The sequence below is a fragment of the Haliotis asinina genome, chromosome 6 (assembly GCF_037392515.1).
Source record: "Haliotis asinina isolate JCU_RB_2024 chromosome 6, JCU_Hal_asi_v2, whole genome shotgun sequence".
Taxonomy (NCBI): domain Eukaryota; kingdom Metazoa; phylum Mollusca; class Gastropoda; order Lepetellida; family Haliotidae; genus Haliotis; species Haliotis asinina.
The window spans coordinates 8,565,690-8,585,642 of NC_090285.1; the positions used below are offsets into that span (position 1 = coordinate 8,565,690).

At 39.4% G+C, this 19,953-nt stretch overlaps 1 protein-coding gene across 1 annotated transcript; it reads left to right on the top strand.

Annotated features, from left to right (window-relative positions):
- Positions 1-4,572: 4,572 nt before the first annotated feature.
- Positions 4,573-18,110, top strand: LOC137286816 (organic cation transporter protein-like). Its single transcript, XM_067818823.1, has 10 exons — positions 4,573-4,718; positions 5,481-5,715; positions 12,469-12,572; positions 13,180-13,334; positions 14,684-14,849; positions 15,720-15,935; positions 16,194-16,420; positions 16,798-16,979; positions 17,221-17,372; positions 18,023-18,110. Exons 1-10 carry the CDS (start codon positions 4,573-4,575, stop codon positions 18,108-18,110), a joined length of 1,671 nt encoding a protein of 556 aa, XP_067674924.1.
- Positions 18,111-19,953: the final 1,843 nt, after the last annotated feature.

The window sequence follows — 19,953 nt, forward strand, 5'->3', positions numbered from 1 at the left end:
TAGCCTTGATAACGCATGTTCATCATTAATTGGATGGAGCCTTTTGTGCTTATAGACCCGACGAAGAATGCAGATTCTATGGCATGTAAGGTTTTGAATAGAAACAAGCACGAGAGGTAAGGTGGAATTAAGTTTAACGTCCTACCTAAGAATATTTCGCTCATGCGACAACGTGCATGCAATATACCATGCTGCAGTTAAGTATGAATACCCCACCCAGACACATTACACTGTTTCTCGTTGTACACATTAATGGCGAACACCAGACGGGGGATAAACAAGTACCAAGTACCACCGTTTGTTTTAATAACATGGTCGAGGATCGAACCACTACACCAGCGAGGCGGCAACAACCACGAACAGGAACTGTTACGTCCCGGAATGTCCGGATTAGCATATTGACCGTCAGTAACCCATGTTTGTCGTAAGAGGCCACTAACGCTAGCGGGTGGTCATGCTTGCAGACTTAGTTGACACATGTTACCGAATCGAATTGCGTAGATCGATCGCTGTTGATCACCGGAATGTCTGGTCCAAACTCGATTATTTACAGTCCAGCGCCATGTACTTGGAATATTGCTGCGTGCTGCGTAAAACTAAAGTTACGCACTCATTATGTCTCTGTTGCATTTTACACATGGCTAAATGCATGAATGGAGGTAACAGCCGCTGCCAAACATTATAATTACCAGTAGTTTGACAGCGGCTGTTGTCTCAATCCATACGTTAAGCCATGTTTCCAAGAGGCTTGGGTGAAAGATCAAATTGCCGACAGTACTTTATCAGACGATTATACGCTCGTTTTGCAATGTAAAGCGCTGTGTCCATCTAGAAGGTGCATGCTCAAAGCACAATACCGACAATGTGTTCTCTGATAACAAGCGAGAACACCGTTTCGTTTGCAGAATGTGGAATAAAATATCAATCCAACCGACTCCTAAGCTATGAGGGATAAACAAGCACCATATTTTAACGTTTTTGGTATGACACGACCGGGAATCGAACCAGCGGCCTTCCCCTCCCCAGGCGGACGCTCCAACTACGACTCCAGGGAGGCGGCAATAAGCACGAAAACAAACTATTACGTGCGTGACCAGTGTGCTTTGATAACAAGCGGGCACACCGTTTCGGTTGCACAATGTGGAATAAACTATCAATCCAACCGACTCCTAAGCCTGGAGGAGGTCAGGGGATCACAAAATTTAAGAACTGCTATTTAGGACTACTCACTTCCTACACGCAAATGTGATAATGATGCGTGAGTTAAAATTAAAGTTCACATCGACATGTTTTTCAGCCATGAAAGTATGACTATGAAAGTGGTAAATTCTTAAATGTAAAACTGAATAAAATGATACTTATACACTTATCTGTCTGCAAAAGGACAGTAAAACAACTAGAATATGACTAGCATGTAACATTAAAACACTAAACTTGAATTTTAAATGTTTGATTATATTTGTCATCGGTGACACCTACTTGTCAGTTCAGAGTAAGAGCCGCCATTATAGCCGTAGGCCAAAACAGATATTATTATCATTGCTATTTATGAAGATCTTTCATGCTTTATATAGCTGTAATGAAATAATCCCAGTTAAACATGCCTTTAGTGAATGTGTTCAATGCTCAATCACAAGACATGATTATTGCAAAGTTTCATCAATATAATGTTAAAATTTTATTCTTAGAGAAAAAGAGAAATTGGACCGAGTCAGAAGTTCTGATTGATTTGTTTATGTATAATGACCTTTCCAGAAGCTGGAAGATACAACGGTATATGATTCATTTTCTTCACCAGTGATGGAGAAATGCATTGATGCATGGAATGGGTAACTAGTACCATCACTATTAATCAATGCCATAAATATAACAATCCAACCTACACGAGATACTGATAGTAAGTTTGAGTGAGTGAGTAAGTGAGTGATTAAACGTTAAAGTCAGTATTTCAAACGGATCGTGATTATGAAAGATTAGTGTTGATGAAAAGGAAACTTACTCTGTATAGATACCTGTATAGCAAATGTAGCATTATGACACAACATTTCACCTTTCCATCCTTTTTCCCTCTCTCCATGGGATGGTGGGATGAGTGAGTGAGTTAATATTTAACGTCACATCGGCAATATCTCAGCCACATCGTGACGAGAATATTTAACACTGAAATGGAATATATGTATATATTATAAAAAAAACTGTTGACAAAGGACAGTAAAACAACTAGAACATTACAATCAGATTTTAAACTAGCGTGGAAAGTTAAAATAATATCACTGTTTGGGCAATATAATATAAAAAACAGACTGTAGATCGCCAACAACTGAAAGTAGATCACCACACAAGGGACCATGAATGGTGTTTGAAGCAATCACTCGTCACGCTAAACGCCAGAGTTCGATTCCATGTACGCGTGAAATCTGTGATGAGATACTGCCTCATCTCAAGAGATATTGCAAAAATCAGCAACAAACTCACCCACTCACTCACTCTTCCTGACTGAAACATATGTGGTGAATTACTTAATCTTATACGATCATTATGCAAACTAGATACTGCATGTTTCAAACAATCATCACATGTCATCGAGCAGCACTAATTATGCGATGGTGGTATGACAGTATTGATGTTACAATCAGTAAATTGTTATTATTAGTATTATAGTTGGTGACGAGCCATAATTGAGACTTGTCGAAAACGCTTACTGCTCCCAATGATGATAACATTCATAACTCCACTGATTTATGTTATCATTATGGGAAGTAATATGTGGACATGTAATAGATGGAGATAACAGCTGCTGCTAAACTGTTGCCTATCTTCGCAGTGATATACACTGTGTGTGCTATATGCATATTCGATGAACATTCACTTTGACGCTTAAGTTGGTAACACCAACAATGTGCTGTCTGATAACAAGCGACCACACAGTTTCGCTCCCAAAGGTAAGTCATCGATGTTCAGTTACTTTTCGATGAACTGTTTCTTTTGGTAGAAAAGCCCTATGCCTAATTACAGCGATGATATAGTTTTAATACTTACAGACTGAGTGAGTTCATATTCATCGTCACATCGGCAATATGTCAGCCATATCGTGACGAGAACAATTAAGAATTACATTGTAGAGCAACAAAATTAGAAACTAAAACCCTGCTGACGAAGAACAGTATAACCATTAGTGTATCACATCTGTCCATTTAAAACTAGTAATAAAAATCTAAAACATTTTAAACAGAAACAACAGCTGAGTACAATGTTAAAGCAGACAATAGACTGCCTGCAACTGAAGGTAGGTCACCATACTGGGGACAATTAAATATAAGAAGAAGAGGATACAAGCAATACAAACAGCATCATACTGGGAATATTAATCATGCAGCATGCATATTTGCAGAACTGAATAGCAGTCCAACCGAATCCTTTCCCTGAATAAAATCAGATGACCGTAAAATGGAAGAGGTATTTCATTTTGTTCTCAGGACCAGTCACTTCTCACTCTCGCAACTGCGAAAATGTGATTCGGGATTCTTGGGGAGACTGTTGATATACCAAAGGCAGATTATATAATGCATGTGCTGAGTTGAAAACAAAGACTTCCATGACCATTTTAGCTTTTCCTAACTTGGTGGGCAGAACAGAAATTCGATGCTTATTTTGGTGATAGCAAGTCTGCCCTCGGTCGTACATTTGTGGTGAAACTTTCTCAAATCTCCAATCGACTCCTTCGCCAGTGTGAAGTTAGTCATAATAGTGAAACTGATGGTTTTCTTTTTACTGCTCAGGACCAGTCACATGGATTTAGCATTTGCTAGAAATTCTCATGATCATGCGGTACACCTTATCTGTTTACTCGTGTAAGCAGGCATCCCCTAATACATTACTTGAAGAAAACGATGTTGGTCATTAAAATGATATTTTATTGCTGAATTTGTAAATGTGTGCTAAACGCTCGTGTTTAAAAGTGGAACAAGGGTTCCGTATCCCATTCATGAAGATTAAAACTGTAAGTGATATTGCAATGATGGTATGTGTATATACTTTCTAATGTTACTTTCTGTTTACAGTTGATTTACGTACAAATGTAATGATATTAAATGTTTCAGTTTCTTTGGCATGACTTGGCCGAATAGCTTCACACAACATTCTTGAAACACAGCTTTTTCCTAAACTTCAAAAATGTACCACAGGTCTACCTCTTTAATTGAGCTGGTAAAGTAACAGAGTAAGATGATCATCTGAGGCTGAACACGAGAAGTTCAGTTTAACGGTTCCTGAAGTGGTTTACAAGATAGTTACAATGTACCACCGTCCTCCTGCCTCTTAACAAAGTATTGAGAATGCAAGTTTCTTGATATTCCGTTCAAAGAACAAGTCGTTACTGGTATGTTTTCTGCTTTCAGTACAGGATCCTTAATTGTCTTACTCTGTCATCTGTATTTAAAGTCCACGTGAAATCTACATTTCCCATTCTTTCTATTAAAGGTGTGTCGAGACACGGCATCAACAAAAAGTGTTGGAATAGAATAACAGATGAAGCATTGCATTTTTTTCATAAGGGAGTTGTGTGGAAACAAGATGAAGTTTGATACCATTCTGGAGATTGTGGGCGAATTTGGCCCTTCTCAAAGGCAGCTGTATATACTCCTCAGCCTCCCCGCCATTTATAATGCTGTCATCGGTATGATCATCGTTGTGTTTCTCTTTGCTGTCCCTGAACACAGGTAGGTTCACCAGAGGAAAATGTCCTCCAAAATAGTATGGTTAAATAAACTGCTGTTTGTGTTACGGATATTGAGCTTGGTACCATACTGCACGTTTATCATAAAGACGATTAACTGAAACCTGTTTAAGTCACTAGTCTGCATGGTAATCATAAGAAATCCATGGAGAAATCAATTCTCCGTGAATCCGTAATGAACAAAGTTCTGTGGCTTCTCAAGTGTTTGTCCACTTAGCACACAGCTAAATGTATTGCTGATCTGATCAAACGACAACTACATCGGCTGAAATATACATGACGACCCTTTCGAATCTGACATTTATTACCCTGAAAAAGGTGTGCTATCGCTGTGGTTTACTTTACCTTTTCAGGGATAGGTTTGGTCCTCTGTAACCCATAACGTTATGGATTCAAAATTTCGTAGATCCAAGCTCATGTTGTGGATCGCTGGATTATCTGGTCCAGACTCCAGTATTTACAGACCACCGGCGCATAGATAGAATATCGCTTGATGCGGCGTTAAACAGCAACATATTTCAGGTTACACGTGCTTTATTTGGGGATGGACAATTCGGCAAAGTGGATAGCTATTCTAGATCTTTGGGGGATGAGTGCCATGCGGGACTCACACAAAAGCTCTCACTGTGTGGCACCAGCACAAAAAGTGAGCGATGCATTACTTACTTGTCCTCAGTGTTAATCTGACTTACCATTTCATGCCCGACCACCTTCAAGACGACAACCCTTGTATTTTGCATTTCAGGTGTGCTATACCCGCGATGAAAAATGATACCTACCAGATTGAAAACGAGGCTCATGCTGACCTCATCAACAGGACAATGCCGCTTGATAATGCTAACGGCGACTTACCTCATTTATCATGCTACATATATTCAGCTTCTGAAAATGTGACATCTCGCGATATGAATACCGTCACTGAGCCATGCCATAAGTGGGTATACGACAAAAGCGTTTATGAGTCGACTGCTGCCCAAACAGTAAGTAATTCAAGTTGAACTGATTTAGTTTTCAAAAATGACCTGTGAAGGTCCCGGGGTAAAATATGCCTTGAGCAATCCATGCTTGCCTTAAAATGCGGCTATGCTTGTCGTAAGAGGCGACTAACGTGATCGGGTGGTCAGACTGGCTGACTTGGTTGACACATGTCATCGGTTCCCAATTGCACAGATTGATGCTGATGTTGTTGATCACTGGATTGTCTGGTCCAGACACGATTATTTTCAGACCGCCGCCATATAGCTGGAATATTGCTGAGTGCGGCGTAAAACTAAACCCACTCACTCACTCATGGACGAGTGAGTTAATATTTAACGTCACATCGGCAATATTTCAGCCATATCGTGACGAGAGCAGATTGGAAATTGAAATGGGAAATGTGTATACTATAAAAAAAACCTGTCGTCAAAGGACAGTAAAACAACTAGAATATCACAGCTACGGATAAAACTAGTGTTGAACGGTAAAACTGATAGAACTACTTGGACAAGACAAGATAAAACACGGGTTATACACATCACCAGCAGCTGAAGGTAGATCACCATGCCAGGGTCCATGGGGACTTACAGTACTTTTGCCACCTGCATGGACCCTGCTTGGATTTTGCACCATCGCTTCAGACACTGGCGATGATAGGAAGATTTAGCCAGAATTTAAAACAACAAACACACTACGACTAAAAAGTATGGTTCAGCAAAATCGACTTTGAAAGTTTTTGGGACTTACGTACCCTCTTGGGAGGACAATAATTTTACGCTACTTCAACCTCCCTCGACGGCACAGCCACTAACGATCGCAGTTGCTAATTTACAATACCATACATAAAAGATATATTATCTATGTACAAAACATATTCAGAATTCATGGAGCAATTCTATTTCCTTTAAAACTTCAATTATTAAATGATGATTAACGTTATAAAAATATCCTTTACAGTTTTCTCATTGAAATATTTATCCCGTGTGATGGCAAAATCAACACAATCAAGCAGGACATGCTTAACAGTGATTCTCTCATCACAAGGGATACAAAATGGAGGATCCTCACCTTTTAACAAGTGTTCGTGAGTATATCGCGTATGGCCAATGCGACATCGTCGTATTACAACCTCTTCAAATCTGGACTGACATCCCAAGTGGGTATAACCGATATCGGGCTTTATTCCATGTAATTTATTGATACCTACTTGGGTGTCCCACTTCTTTTGCATTAGATCACGGATATATGATCTTATGACAGCCTTATAATCAGAATAGGGTATGAGAAGCGGTGTCACAGATTTGTTGAGTGCTACCTTGGCAGCACGATCGGCCATTATGTTACCAGAGATTCCAACATGGCTGGGTAACCAACAGAAGACGATGTCATATTGGCCAGTAGCAAGTTCGTTATACAATTCAACAATGTCAGCTAAAAGTGGATGCTGAGAAGATACATTTCTAATAGCCTGGAGGCATGAAAGAGAGTCTGAATAAATGATATATTGTTTATATTTAGAGTGTTTTTTAATATAGTTTAGGGCTGTTAATATGGCATGTGCTTCTGCTGTAAAAATGGAACTGCTATTTGGTAATCTAGAAGATATTGTTCTGGATCCAATGACAGTGGCACAAGCAACTGCGCCACCATCCTTGGACCCATCTGTAAATAAGGATTTGTATGTACTGTACTTACTTTTTAATTGATTATATTCCTGTTGGTATTGTAAGTCATTAGTTTCTGATTTTTTATATTTACTTAATGTAAGGTCAACTTGTGGTCTAACCAGTTGCCAAAGGGGAGAAGAAAGCAAGCGAGAAGGAGCTATATTATCCACCTCAATGCCAGCAGCAGAAAGAAAAGGTTTAACTCTCAGTCCAAGAGTCAGAACAAGAGAAGACATCTTATTGTACAAATCCCCATACGGGGGATTGAAGACACAGTTATATGCAGGATTGGACTTATTTGAATAAAGTTTAGTGAGATACTGTAAAGATAATTTAATACGACGGTGGCCAAGAGAAGGTTCGTCTGCTTCAACGTATAGACTGTCAACAGGAGAAGTTCGGAATGATCCAAGACAAAGTCTTAGACCTTGGTGATGGATAGAATCAAGTATTTTGAGGTTACTTTTACAGGCTCCACCATAGACAATGGAGCCGTAATCCAGTTTAGATCTGATGAGTGACCTGTATAAATGTAGGAGGGTTGTTTGGTCTCCTCCCCACTTTGTATTTGAAACGACTTTCAACAAATCGAGCGCCTTCAGGCATTTGGTTTTTAGGTATTTAATATGTGGCAGAAAGCTTAAGTGTGAGTCAAAGATGAGACCAAGGAAGGCTTCCTTGACAACTTTGATGGGTGCACCATTTAAAAATAAGTCAGGGTCTTTATGAGGTTTCTATTTTCGGCAGAAGTGAATGCAGTTTGTTTTAGATTGAGAAAATTTAAACCCGTTCTCAAGGCACCATTTATGAATTTTGTTGAGACAGATTTGTAACTGTCTCTCAATGGTTCGCATGTTTTTGCTACGACAAGAAATATTAAAGTCATCCACGAAAAGAGAACCATTCATTGAATCTGTTGAAACCTTTGAAAGACTATTTATTTTCATACTAGATAAAGTCACAGACAAAATACAGCCTTGTGGAACACCCTGGTCCTGTTGGTAGTGATCAGAGAGGGTAGATCCCACTCGGACTTGAAACTGTCTGCCCGTTAAAAACTGTGATATGAAATGAGGCAAACGACCTCGTAAACCAAATTCATGTAAAGCTTTTAAAATACCATGTTTCCATGTAGTATCATAAGCCTTTTCAGGATCGAAAAATATAGATACAGCATGCTGGTTATTAACAATAGAATTCTTAGTGAAAGATTCCAATCGAACCAAATGGTCAATAGTGCTTCTGTTTTTACGGAAACCACACTGAATGTTAGAAATCAGATTATTGGTCTCCAAATATCACTCTAAACGATTATTTAACATTCGTTCCATAGTCTTGCAAACGCAGCTAGTTAATGATATAGGTCGATAATTAGATGCATCTGAATGGTCTTTACCAGGCTTAGGTATAGGAACCGCAATAGCATTCCGCCAAGAGGGAGGGAATGTTCCTGAAGTCCAAATTTCATCAAATATGTCTAAAACTACCGCAAGACATGAATCAGGCAAATGCTTTAAGAGCTGATAGTGAATATTATCAGCCCCTGTTGCTGTATCATGAGCTTGCACTAGAGCAGTTTGTTGTTCATGTAAGGAAAATACTTCGTTGTAGTCTTCACCATTGTCAGAGTTGAAATTAATGATTTTCTTTTCTTCTAACTTCTGGTACCTCTGGAATTCAGGAAGATAGTTTGATGAAGACGAATGTTTAGCTATTGTTTCACCAAGTTTGTTTTCAATATCTGAAGCATCTTCCAAAATGTGATCTCCGTCTTTAAGGTGTTTAACGCTTGTTTTGGAACCCTTGCCCCTGATCCTTTGTACCATATTCCACACCTTTGATATAGGTGTGCGGGAGGTAATCTTGGAGACATAGGTTCTCCATGACTTCCGTTTATTTTGCTTGAATGTACGTCGAGCTTTAGCTCTGGTTACTTTAACATTATTCAAATTATGTACAGTTGGGTGTTTGCGAAAATATTTTTCCGCCTTCTTCCTGTTTTTCCTAACCTGTTTGCAATCGCCATCAAACCATGGCTTACGAATGTGTGGATGTACAGAGGACTTAGGAATTGTTTCGGTAGCTATAGTATGCAGTGTATCTGAATTGAATCGGGTCAGCAATATTCTGGAACGTTTTATGTTTGAGTTTCTCAGTACACAATGATGTGAATTTAGACCAGTTAGCCTTTGAAAACTTCCACCTTGATGAGGGTGGAACATCAGACGGGTTATTGACTGAGAGAAGTGTAGGGAAATGGTCACTTCCACATGAATCATCATGAACTGACCATGAAAATTCATTCAGAAGATCTGCATCTGTGAGTGTAACGTCCAAGGCAGAATAGCTACCTGTAGCAGCGTGTAAATATGTGTGTGTACCATCATTAAATATGCAGAGACTGTTGTCAGAAATAAAATCTTCTATTATTTTCCCCTGGGTATTGATAACATTACTTCCCCATAAAGGATTATGTCCATTCAAATCCCCCATGAGTATGCAGGGATGAGGAAGCTGATCATACAGAGCTTGAAGGTCAGATTTCTGGAGGTTTGAAGATGGAGGGACATACAAAGAGCATAAAGTAAAGGCAATGTGTAACGAAATCCGAACTGCAACAGCTTGAAGGGTAGTAGTGAGATCCACAGGGTTGTGTATTATACCCTGCCTCACCAAGATAGAGGAGCCTCCAGTGGCTTTGTCACCCGGAGGAGAAAAGGAATGGTGAGAGCTGCACTGACGTAAGTCAAATTTATCAGTCTGCTTAAGATATGTTTCCTGGAGACAGAAAACTGATTGTTGAAAATCTTGTACTAATAATTGTATTTCATTTAAGTTGGTTCTAAGGCCTCTGCAGTTCCACTGGATAAGAGTATTATTCATGTTACATTAGGTGGTAACACGGGCGATCTGTTCCTGGACCGTGGCGAATGACTTTTTTGGCGCACACGGTGGTGAGGAGTGACATCCATATCTTCCAGAAGTTCATATTTATTAATTATTTGTACTGAATTCCGTTGACTCTTTGGAACCCGATCTGACTTTTTTGAATAGTTCACTGTGTTGATAGCATTCGCTATAACAGGTGATGGTGAACGAGATTGTGGACGGGATTGTGATGCTGTTGCGTGGAAGCAACAGTTTGCATTTCACACGTAGAATAAGTCTCAGTATTCACCCAAGTGATTTCAGTCTGGCATTCAACTGAGTTAACAGTCTTAGTACGTTGACGGGTAACAGCTGCAGAGTATGACACAGTTGCAATTGGAGTGTTATCATGTGCAACCAAACGTTTAGCCTCTGCAAAAGTAATGTTTCTCTCATGTTTAAGTTTCACTATCTGATGTTGTTGTTGCCAGACAGGGCAAGATTTTGATGAGGCAGCATGATCGCCAGAGCAATTAAAGCATTTAGGGTTGTTTGGACAATCTAACGTGTCATGAGCAAGTTCTTCACAGCGATGACATTTCTTGCTGTTGGTACAAGATTTAGCACCATGACCAAACATTTGACATGAGTAACACCGAAGCGGGTTCGGTATGTACTTATCAACATCGATATTGCAGTAGCCTGCTTTGATGGATGACGGTCGAACAGGAACAAAAAAGTTGAACAGATACGTGTTTAAGTTTTCAATCTGACCATTTTGCCGACGTGTAAAACGTTTTACACCTGTTACACCCTGGTCTTTTAGTTCAAACGCTATCTCATCTTCAGACATGTCTAACAGACAACGTTCTCTGTCTCTGACAATGCCCTTGGAACTGTTGAGAGTTTTGTGTGGGGACACAGTAACAGGTACGGACACGAGATGCTTAACAGCTAAGAGTGTAGATGACTGAAACGCTGATTTGCATTCAAGTAATATAAGACCAGATCGCATCGTTTTCATTGACACAACATCACCAGCAATGTCATAAATCGCTTTAGACAGAGCAAACGGATTCAGTTTCGACGGGCCATCATCTGAAGAAGAAATCACTAAATAACGAGACCAATGGTCAGATTTGCCTTTGGAGACTGTGTCATCATCAGAAGATGAACTATCCTCTAAAGTACGTTTGAGTTGTTTTGGGGGTATCGTGGTGAAGTCATAGAACTTCATCAGTCCAGCTCCCCACCCACCACAGAGTATCAAAAAGACAATGCTATATGCCAGTGGGTTTCCTACTGACAACACCAAGGATACTGGGATGATATACTCCAGCAGAAGTATCAATTCAAGATCAATAAATCCACCAGATTGACCCATGAGCCATCGCCTTCTGGGCATTAGATTCTAGGTAATAACAGTTTGGTTAATGTGGCATCAATATATCAATAGATATTACTGGTCTACAAGCTATATGATAAAGGCCCATTTACAAACATTTGAAAAAGTCAAATTTGAGCAAAAACAATGAGAATGCTCAGGACTTGGCATGACCAGCCGATTGGTTGAACCGAGCCTAGGTGAAGTCAGGGCCAAAGTGGTGTATTAGGCAACAGGAACACAGTTGCAGGCCCCTATTGCCCTCAACCACCAGGATCCCCTCCTCCACCGACACGGGCCGCAACCCACGCCAAACGGGTTGGTGGACCAAATATCCCCCCGGGTCCACTACGGGGGTGTCGGCGAGCTCTTAGCGTTACCCAGCACCCACCACGAGGAGGTGGCTCGCCACGGGTGCCTCGCTGTCCATGAGTCGCGTTGATTTCCGGGGGCTTTATTGAACCTCGATAATCTGCTGAAACAGATCACATTTTCAACAATGTAGTTAGGTATATATGCTGCAAGCAAACAGTATGCAAATTGAACGTCATATAAACACTTAAACGTGGCGAGGTCATTAAAATTTTATACTCTCGGGTATTTATACTTTAAGTAAATAATAGGCACTTTAAGCGGCATGTTAGAACATGCGGTGAAGCAACTGATTCGATATTCGTTGGGTTGGAGTGAGATGAAACAATGTCAAAAACAACGAAAAAAAATGGCGGTCCCATAGTCTGTTGTATGTAGTATGTTATGCGTTTGATTATTTACTGACCGCCGCCATACACGAAGAACATTGCCGTTAAACAAAAAGCACACTCTTATGTTCACAGATGGACCTTGTGTGTGACCGGAAGCTGTATGTGAGTCACGCTAAGATGATGGGCATGGTTGGGCAACTTATTGGCGTTCTTATTGGTGGCCCCATATCCGACATTTAAGTATCACTAAGAGAATCATTCACTGTTACAAATGACCGTGGTTCTAGACCGACTACCTCCTACTCAGCGCCTATTTATCACGATTTAAATGAAACGTACTGCTGTCACAAGAGATGAATATACGGATGGAAAAACATATGGGATCAAATAAAAGCACAAGTGTTCCTTTATTATTTCCAGGTTTCTTCACAACTTGTGCAAGACTTGTGAGGAAACCCTGGACAAGATAAAGGGAACACTTGCAACAGTGCTTTCATGTGATCCCCTATTTTTCACTCAGTATTGTTTGGTCTATCACAGTTTTAGAATAAACCAACCTCACGAAAATTAAGACAGAAAGATAATCAAAAGATCCATATACTAGTATTAAAGTCAGATTAATCTTACACTGTCACGTTTAATACATTTTCAATGCAATGGTTCTTGAATGACATTTTTTTCAACTAGGCTGGAAGGAGAGTAATAGAGCATGACCTGCAGTTCTCTCTGTCTGAACATACCAAGTTCATGTCAACCCCTCGCTTACAGAGTAGCGCTACGATATTGTGTTCATGACTCTGATGTTCACTAATATATATGAACGAATGTTGTTGCGTGTTGTAGGTTCGGACGGAGGAGAGTCGTCTTAGCTTCCGTGTTTGTTACGGTTCTCCTGAGCATCTGTCTCTCATGGATCACGGACTATTACCTCCTCATCACTGTAGTTTTAGTAATCTCAGCAAGCAACAACGTGCAGTATCTCTCTTGTTTCGTGTTCAGTAAGTTCTTGTTGTTTACTTTAGTATGCTTTACGTGTGTTTCTTTTTTCATTCGAGAAAACACACAACAATAATTTCTCCTGCTTGTGGGAAATAACTAAATTGGAATGAAATTGCGTAACTCGTCGATCGATTGTCAAAATGCACCAATGGAGTGACCTGTTCGTCAATACATCTGCGTGTCTGGTGTGTACATTCCAAGCTCAAATGTTAGGGACTGCCTTTATAGTCATCGATGAACGTAGCTGATGGTCACGTAAAACAGCAACCATACGAACATCTGAGAAACCGAAAAGACATGATGAACAAAAGATTGAACTTGCTGACTTTTCCCTAGAGTTACGTGTTCGAACGTCCGTGCGTGAGTACACGAATGTGTGTTGGACAAGGAGTTATCCCTCCTTTGAGTTACAAACTATAATCTGCTGAACAAAGTTTCATGGAGGTGGCACAGTTGTGACTTCAAGGAAAATTAGGAAAGTGGTGCTTTATTAAACCTTAGTCGTAGACTTGTGATTTATTCGGACTATGTAACAACAGCTTGGAGGTTTGTTTCATGAGTGTGCTTGCCTCATTATTTGAAACGAAACTTTCTGCACAAAACAGCATCTGTTGTTGATGAACCACACGTAAATTAAATTTTGTCAAAAACAGAATGCACTCAAATTCCAGTTACTTGAAAACATTGGAATACAGTTATATTACAGGACTGCAGTTATATTATAGAAATACAGTAACGACACTATGTCCTTTGTAAAGAATGTTCATTAGCTCCTTTTATACGTGTATCTAAATCCTTATGACACTTTTTAGATACCTGTATCAAAATCATTAAGAATATAGTCTGCAAAAGTCCCACAATGTCGCACACGTATTGTGATCAACAAAGTGTATCCACCTGAGGCAATATGCCATTAACCCATAAATAATACTAATGCACTGAATACGTGTGGCATCTGGCAGTCAATATTTTTGCATGGTTCGGCCAATAACCGCTTATTTCCTGTTGGATTAACTGTTAATCTAAACATATCAATGGCACCAGATGTATCTTCATGACGTAGACCTATTCAATGTTGCATTAAATAGAGGTGATGAAAATGAGAGTCTTTGGTTATTGCCTCCTTGAACTGTAATTGTATGGCATGCCACGTCAAGAATGTTTATCTGTTTATCGTCTAAGGATACACTCATTCATTTTTCATCAACCTATAAATGATATTTTATGAAGATGTAAATACTAGACCTCTGTCACTGTGAGGTGTTTATATATGTGCAAACAAGTACGGCATATAACGAAACTGGCAAGGCATTTTAAAGATATACTTGATCTATATTCTTTCCCCCAGGTATGGAATGTGTCGGTCCCTCTAAACGAGTGTTAGTTGGAGTCGCCATGAATTTGTTCTGGAGTGCAGGAAACATCATTGTTGCTCTGATGGTCTTCCTGATGCGAGACTGGAAAACCAGGCAACTTGCAACTAGCATTCCAGGAGTTCTGTTTACCTATCTGTAGTAAGTAGTTGCGCTTATATCTACTATTATAGTGAGTGAGTGAATTAAAATATTTAAATGTGCAAGGTTTCAGCCACATCGTGACGACAATTTGAATGTAAATATTTCATACATCAGGATAACGAAATCTGTCAGCGATGGACATTAGAGTTACTAGAGTCACGGGTATAGGTTCAAACTAATTGATAGCATCTAAAAGAAAAGATGAGTAAACAACACATTGTAAATATGTGCTATAGATCTCCAGCAAACGATGGTAGATCATCATATTATGGACCATGGGGATTTATAGTAACTTTGCCACCTACATGGACTCTAGCTTGATTTACACCATCCCTTCAGTCACTGATTTTCCTACCTTCAGTTGTTGGCATGAACCAACCCATTTACCCTTTGTATTGTCTAAAATAGTTTTTTTTTCCACTTTTAAAGATATATGCTTGCTAATGTTAAATCAGTCTTTGATAATCTAGCAGTTTTATTGTCCGCCGTTGACAGGATTTTGTAAATGATCTAAATCTATTCGTACTTTAGAACTACTTTACTCACATGGTTGAAATATTGCAGATGTGGTTGTAATTCCGTACTCACTCACTCAGCCACTGACGATTATACTCGATCATTGAACCGGTACTTAAAAGATACCCTCTCAGTGGGACATTAATTTTAAGGTGCTTTAACCGCCATCGAGGGCATCGCCATGATCGAAGGCATATTCCTAATTTCCTTACAAAAATGAGAATTTTGGACATTGTTATTTATCATGTTTTAACCAATCAAAACCAATGACTAGAACAGGGCATCATTAGTTATTTGCACACTTAGTACCTGTGTATGTTGTTCCGAAGTAGTGTATCTATCATTTTCCAGTTTCCTGCCCGATTCTCCAAGGTGGCAGTATAGTAGAGGGAAAACTGCTGAGGCGAACAAAACTGTGATGAAACTTGCCAAAGGAAACAAGGTTAGGCTCACTCAAGATATACTTCGTGACGTGACATGCACACTGGATAGTCATCAGGAACAGTTCTGGGAATTACTGAAGTCTCCTGTCATGTTGAAGAGGATAGTTATTATCTTATACACCTGGTAAATGTATTTAATAACGAAATATTACTGAGGACTATTCCAAACCCAGTTTAGACCAAATTAAAGGTGTTTCATCAGTACCACAACGCAAGTATTAGTGTAAATATATAACAGTCGTTCGTCTCATATATGAACTCAACCGAATTCTAGGTTCCTGTGTGCTCGACGGACAACGTAATTTACGTATCATTATTTCTGCCGATATGACAAACGCTTGTACGCATATGCATTCTTTGTGTTTTGGTTTTCTGTTGATAGGCTTGCAATCGGTATGGGGTTCTATGGTCTCAGCATGAACATCACAAACCTCTCTGGCAACGTCTATCTCAACTTCTTACTGTTTGTTCTGGTCGAGGCATGTGCCTATGTCATATGTCTCCTCCTGATGAACCGCATTGGGAGGAAGAAGATGTTGTGCACTTCATTGTTGATGGCAGGGATAGCATGTGCTCTGTCATTCGTCCCGTTCTTTGTCACAGAAACCCGTGAGTTAACATGATGAGTGAGCGAGTTTTACGCCGGTGTTAGTAATATTGCAGCAATATCACGGCGGAAAACACCAGAAATGGGCTTCACACATTTTCCCATTGTATGGATTCGAACCCAGGTCTTTGGTGTGACGAGTGAGTGAGTTTAGCTTTATGGCGCTATAAGCAATATTCCAGCAATATGACGGTAGGTGGACACCGGAAATAGGCTTCACACGTGGGCTGTACCCACGTGAGGAATCAAACCGGAACGCATTAACCACAAGATTATCCCACCGTGTGATGATCCTGATGCATACGCATTCGTTCCCAAAATGGAGCAAAAAGTCACCATGAATCTATGTAATATTCCAAAGAACTGTTTCTTCCCGTAGCTAACAAGTGGATCATCAACATCCTGGCGTGTCTGGGCAATACGTGTGTATCAGCAGCATTTGCCTCCGTTTATGTCTTCACAGCAGAACTACTGCCCACAACTTCTCGAAACTTTGGCATGGGCATCGCTTCATTGTTTTGTAGAATTGGCAGTATTGGGTCACCTTATATTAATGATCTGGTTAGTAATCCAATGTAATGTGTATAAATACAATTTAAACAACCTGTTAGAGTCCCACATACATCGGATCTATTTTAAAAAGAAATTCTTGCCATCATTGCTCGACTCCGTTGATTACATAAGTTTAATATTGTTTTCCTTTGTCATCGTTTGTTGTAGTTACTGAATGTCATTTATATGTGTCATAAAACTATATTGGTTTAGCAAGACATCATTATAATCAATGTCTCAATTCTTTCAGACAATGCACATAACAAGCAGATTCAGCCAGATTCTACCAATGTTGATATTTGGGGGTGTTTGCTTCATTGCTGGGCTTCTCATACTTGTGTTGCCGGAAACACTGAAAGTAAAGCTTCCAGAAACTATTAAGGATGCCGAGACACTAGGGACGTGAGTGGATATTTGTATTTTTCTTCTGTCATTATGGGCAGTATGCATTAATTCACGCTAACGTATCTAGTGCCAGCATACTCTCCGTTTGGAAAGAAGTGCCTATATTGTCCTTACTTGTTATCATTGGCTTGCATTCTGACAGTTTTAGGAATACATACGTGATTGAACAATACATGTAACATGAAACTAGTATAAGGAACATGAAATTTTCTGTGCTGCTGTAATGACTACGATCCCATTCATGCATCGTTGGACATTTCATTGAGATATTCATGTCTATAGCCTGATCGGTTTGTTAGCGTGTTGTTTATGGAAATAGGGGTAAAATCTTCATCTCAAATTGACTTTCCTTTCCGAAGTATAATAATCATTTGATTGTAAGAAAATACTGCTCGCGTGCAGAATGAGAATGTTACAACATTTTATGTGGTCGCATAATGGTTATTTTCAAAACTCAAAGAATGTGTGTCAGGTAAATCTTCTGTCTAGAGTAGCACAAGAATGCAATCTTCTTGTGGATCTGGTTATGGACTGTCGTTATTTCATAGCAATTCTGACACACATGCTTATGTTCTCGTCAGCAATATGCAATCGATTGCTCAAGTGTAATTGAATATAAAGTCATGACATTTGATTTTTTTTAACAGAAATGTCACTGATGACACCATACCTTCTCCAGCATACGAACTACTTCGCCTTGACAGAAGAGGTGACAACAGACACAATGAAGCTTGACTTCCAATACCATTTCAGTTATTTCATAGAATACTCATTCACACAGGACATTCATACATTAGGTTAGTTTCTTGTTGACTATATATCAAAGCGTTGATATAACCTAGCTACTGGATTGTTATTGGTTGAAAAACATGGTTAACATCAAGAGTCCTGACTGAAATGGGATTTTCACTTTGTCCATGGTTCATACGTGTCGGTATTTTAAATGGTAAAGCTTTGTTCTACAAATGGCGTGGCTGACTGCTGAACTGTCCTTGACAAATCTGGCCTAATTTCAGTAGATTCTGTTTCCACTGTTGACGTTGACGTGAACTTTAGTCTTTTTCCTACCTCAGACGTTCAATTGGTTTGAGAGCCTGTGGCCTGTGCTGTGGAAAGACAATTGTTCATTTAAAATGGCGCCTATCAAGTTGCGAATGCATGTTATTCGCCCATTCGAAATAGCCCCGGAAACTCGACTTCATGTAAACACATATGTTAATGGTCATTCAAGGGAGAATACGAAGGGATCCACACATCACCCTAGAAGACGAAACAGAACACAGTCATCGCATGGGTGAACTCGTATCTTCATGGGTGGGATGAAGTAATAGATAGCAGGTACATGCAGACTCATGGGGAGCCAATATACACACAGGATTAAATTGTAAACAGACGGATGGATGCCAGCTGACTGGTTGACTGAGGCCTTAGCTTGATGTAATGGCCGAAGTTACGTAACCTCTTTAACCTGTTTTTTGTGGCCATAATTCAGTTACGGTCGATGCAATAAATCAGAAGGTGTCAGACATAAAGACGCATGCTTCGTTGTTTACTAACAAACAATCGCTATCCAAGACAGAGTGCAGAATCTCTTGAAGCGTGTATAAGAAAGTAAGCATCACCATGTATACTGTTAAAAAAAGTAAGGAATCTTCATTTTTTTCTAGTTTCGATTAAAAATATTTAGGAGATTTATCGGAGTCAGTCAATGTTGATATGATATTGTTAATGTTTTGAGAGTGCATCACCATTTGCACTTCCTTACAACCATAATTAATTGGAATGTAGTCGCTTTTGAAAGATGATTGATGTATGGCATGTAATTTGCCGTTATACTCGTAACTTTTACAGTTTGATGGAGCAAGCATTTAACGTTTCCAAATAGAAAACATCATTGAAATTACCATGTACTTAAATTATAGTGTTTATATCTTTACGGAAATGAGGTCACGAACTACAATCACTCGAGTGAGTGAGTGAGTGAGTGAGTTGACATTTAACGTCACATCGGCAGTATCTCAGCCATATCGTGACGAGAACATTTAATACTGAAATGAAATATATGCCTATTATAAAACCTGTCAAAGAAGGACAGTAAAACAACTAGAATATCACAGAGTAGAATATAAAACTAGTAACTATACCTAAAACAATTTATCTATAGAGGACAATACAAGATAAAAATGGGCTATAGATTGCTAACAACTGAAGGTAGATCACCATACTAGGGACCATGGGGACTTACAGTACCTTTGCTACCTGCATGGACCCTAGCTGGATTTACATCATCCCCTCAGCCGTCAGCAATTCGGGAAATCTAGCCATGCAAATAAAAAGACACTTATGCTACGATTAAAAACGTGAAAGTTTGATTTTACTTTGAATGTTTGTGGACTTACGTACCCTCTCAGTGGGACAATAGTTTTACAGTACTTCAACCCCCTTTGAGGATACAGCCACTAACAAGCACAGTTACCAATTTAAACTTCCAATAATAAAATATTTATCTATTTACAATTCTGTCAATAAATCTAATTCTTTTAAAAATGCAATGATTAAATGAGAGCTTGTGTTATTA

Coding starts and splice junctions, on each gene's coding strand:
- LOC137286816 (XM_067818823.1), top strand. CDS start 4,573: ATGAAGTTTGATACCATTCTGGAGATTGTGGGCGAATTTGGCCCTTCT. Junction 16,421..16,797: donor GTTCTTTGTCACAGAAACCC/GTGAGTTAACAT, acceptor TTCTTCCCGTAG/CTAACAAGTGGATCATCAAC. Junction 16,980..17,220: donor CACCTTATATTAATGATCTG/GTTAGTAATCCA, acceptor CAATTCTTTCAG/ACAATGCACATAACAAGCAG.